This window comes from Fopius arisanus, unplaced genomic scaffold, assembly GCF_000806365.1.
Source record: "Fopius arisanus strain USDA-PBARC FA_bdor unplaced genomic scaffold, ASM80636v1 scaffold00147, whole genome shotgun sequence".
Taxonomy (NCBI): domain Eukaryota; kingdom Metazoa; phylum Arthropoda; class Insecta; order Hymenoptera; family Braconidae; genus Fopius; species Fopius arisanus.
The window spans coordinates 118,950-121,849 of NW_011887886.1; the positions used below are offsets into that span (position 1 = coordinate 118,950).

General features: G+C 40.6%; 1 protein-coding gene across 1 annotated transcript; it reads right to left on the reverse strand.

The window, feature by feature from the left end:
* Positions 1 to 1,018: 1,018 nt before the first annotated feature.
* Positions 1,019 to 1,810, reverse strand: LOC105272166 (uncharacterized protein F54H12.2-like). The gene has a single exon (XM_011314113.1). The coding sequence runs from the start codon at positions 1,808 to 1,810 to the stop codon at positions 1,019 to 1,021; it is 792 nt and encodes a 263-aa protein (XP_011312415.1).
* Between the last annotated feature and the right edge of the window lie 1,090 nt (positions 1,811 to 2,900).

The window sequence follows — 2,900 nt, forward strand, 5'->3', positions numbered from 1 at the left end:
ACCACTGCTATCTTCGGTACAGCTATCGCTATCAGAAATATCATAACTATCGTCCTCGTCTTCGTCACTACTCAATTCATGACCTGTTACTTGAGAAATGCGATATATATCCGTGTTCCAAAGCTTATTAATATCACTCTCTTTAAGGACAACTTTTCCTGTATAAATATTCTGTCTGATCCAAGCCCTTAATTTTACAGCATTGTGGCAAGCGCACACATAATCACCATGCGAATTCGTTTCTGCATGATACATACAAAAGCGCTTATTTTCTGGTAGACGCTTAAAACTGGGGATGTAATTTTCCAAATTGACGACCGTTCTTGATAAAAGTCTTTGTAAGAATACCAATTTTTCACGTCCTCGCACATAGATTCTAGCCACATTTTTTGTTGCTTGTTTAAGAATCTGGTTGATTGCCTTGTATGGTGTGTCACCATAATCCCATTCTAGGCGGTGGAAATTCGTAGTTAACCATAGATTTTGTCGACGAGCATCAAAATCCAATTCGATTTGTCCGTAGGGCGGTGCAACTGGCCAATGACCCGTATGATTCCCCTCAACTGAGAATATGGCAATTTCTTTAACTACAAAACTCTCTTTAGGCCCTACTAGCCCTTGTATGTCAATAACGACTTCTTTCAATTTATCGGTTGCCATCGTACCACTCTCAAATGCTGTCTCGTGTAGACTGATTCCTTATCACTGGTGTCTCGGGTTTTTATTCAGTGAAAAGCGGATGGCGCCGCTACCACTTCTGATTACTGCCAAGATGAGCTTTACACACCGTACAGTAATGATGCTGCGTTAAATATGTTTCAATACAGTATACGCAGGGTATAACACACCAAAACCCTAGCAGGAAAAGCGCTAGAGCAATTAAATGTGTTTTATTAGTTGCGATATTTATAATTTCGGTTACAATTTCTGCCCCACAATGGGGGCATGTTTTTTGTATTGGGTTGGGGCCATGGTCATTCATGGCTGCCTTCTTTCGGTGAATCCAGGACAAAACAATTTAGCTATTGTAATCGACAATTATCTGTCTCGTGGAATCGATTTCCAAGATATTATCGTACTCAGCATATAGAACACAATTCAAATTTGTTGTCGTAGCTTCATCAAAGTGCACCTCAATTCTCCGACTACCCGTTTTCACAAGATTCCAATGAGTAGCACAATTTGCTGATAAATCCGGAGTTAGGTCAAACGCAAAAAGACAGTAACCATTTGAATAATCCGATGGAGAAATATCTATTCCATGATCACTAAAATGAATACCAGTCCCATTAAATAACGTGCTATAACTTTCCGCCTCCATGTGAGAGCCGCCGGCAAAACTGGGTTGTAATGGACGCCCTGGGACTTGCACACCATCCACGTACAGAATTAGAAAATTAATTCCCCAATTTTTAAAGTCATAAGGGTTTCGAGTCTTATCACCATTGAATGAAGCATTATCAACAAAGCCGAGAATAACACGTTTTGGTAATTGTCCAAGAATAGCATTATCGATAGTCTCTCCACTTGTCCCACGATGAAGAACAAAGGATTTCACCTCCACACGCGTCAATGGATACTTTGCTGTCGTTTTAGCCAAAGTCTTGGCATGTGCAAGCAGAACACCAGGACTTAATTTTGCTCTTCTCACTATCAAAGAGGCTTCAGTAATTGCTATTTTATAATTTTTACTGGTTCTATCAATCAAACAGAATGTATCTTTAGACCGCACTAGACGCAAACGCACATCAACACCGTTCAATAGAAATTTATTTTGATTAAACACATCACAGTGGATGTGTCCAATCATTTCTACAACTTTTCCACCCTTTGTCATTCTCCATCGTTTCTCTATTCGCTGATTATAAACCTTTGTCTTTGTTGCTGTATCTTCTACCCCTCCTACAGGATAATCCATGCACCCTGCAGTGTCTTTTGCCTATAGTATGTTCTCTAAATGACTGTGTTTTGCATCCCAGCCATAATTCAATAATGTTTCAATGTACGCTCGATATGGATAGGCATTATTCGGTGGGGATACTAATTTTTGATTGAAAGCAACATCGATTTGACTAAAGAGTGAATGTAATAAATTATTGACAGGGCCCACAGAATCGTTTACAACACCATCATTTGTCACAATTTTTACCCTAATTTTAAGCATAGTATGAGGTAAATCAATGTACTCTTCTCCATGTCCCGGTATAATGAATTCAATCGGTGAGCCATCGGTGATGGAGGCGACAGGTCCAATGAGATTGTTCGGTACTCGTTTGTGTTGGCGGGATTGTGAATAAGTCGAGTTCAGATTTTGCGCACTCGGACGAGTGTAAATGCAGAAACGACATTTTTACTTTTTATCAAAAATATCGTGTACGGTACGCTTTTTAGTTTTCTTCTTTTTCACTGTTTTCCTCTTACGCATAGAATATTTTTTCCGGCTGCGGAGGGGGCGCGATGTCTTGCCTCTACGACGCTTCACACGTTTATGAGTCCGACGTCGTTTTGGCGATCTTTTATATCCAGATCCTGACATGAATTTCTCTAATTTATCAGTAGCCTTTCGTTTCAAGTTTATTCCAGATTCGGTCAGGCGCTTCTTCAATGATTCTTTCAGTGGTATCTGTCGTGAAGCGACGTCGTCCAACACATTGGCACCAGCACTTAATGCCTCTTTTCCAACCGCTACCGCAACGCGCTACCTAAAAATGGCAGTATACGGCGGAATAAGCCCCCTAAGAAAGCACCGATTCCGTGTCCTTTTTGATAAGGAGCTCCGACGTAGATCCGTCCAAATCGGTTGTATCTTTCAGCAGCACCAGCCCCTGCCTGTGTTTCGTAATACGCAATGTAATGAGACATTTTATACGTCCAGTCTTTTAAAATGAAGCGTAAGGCTT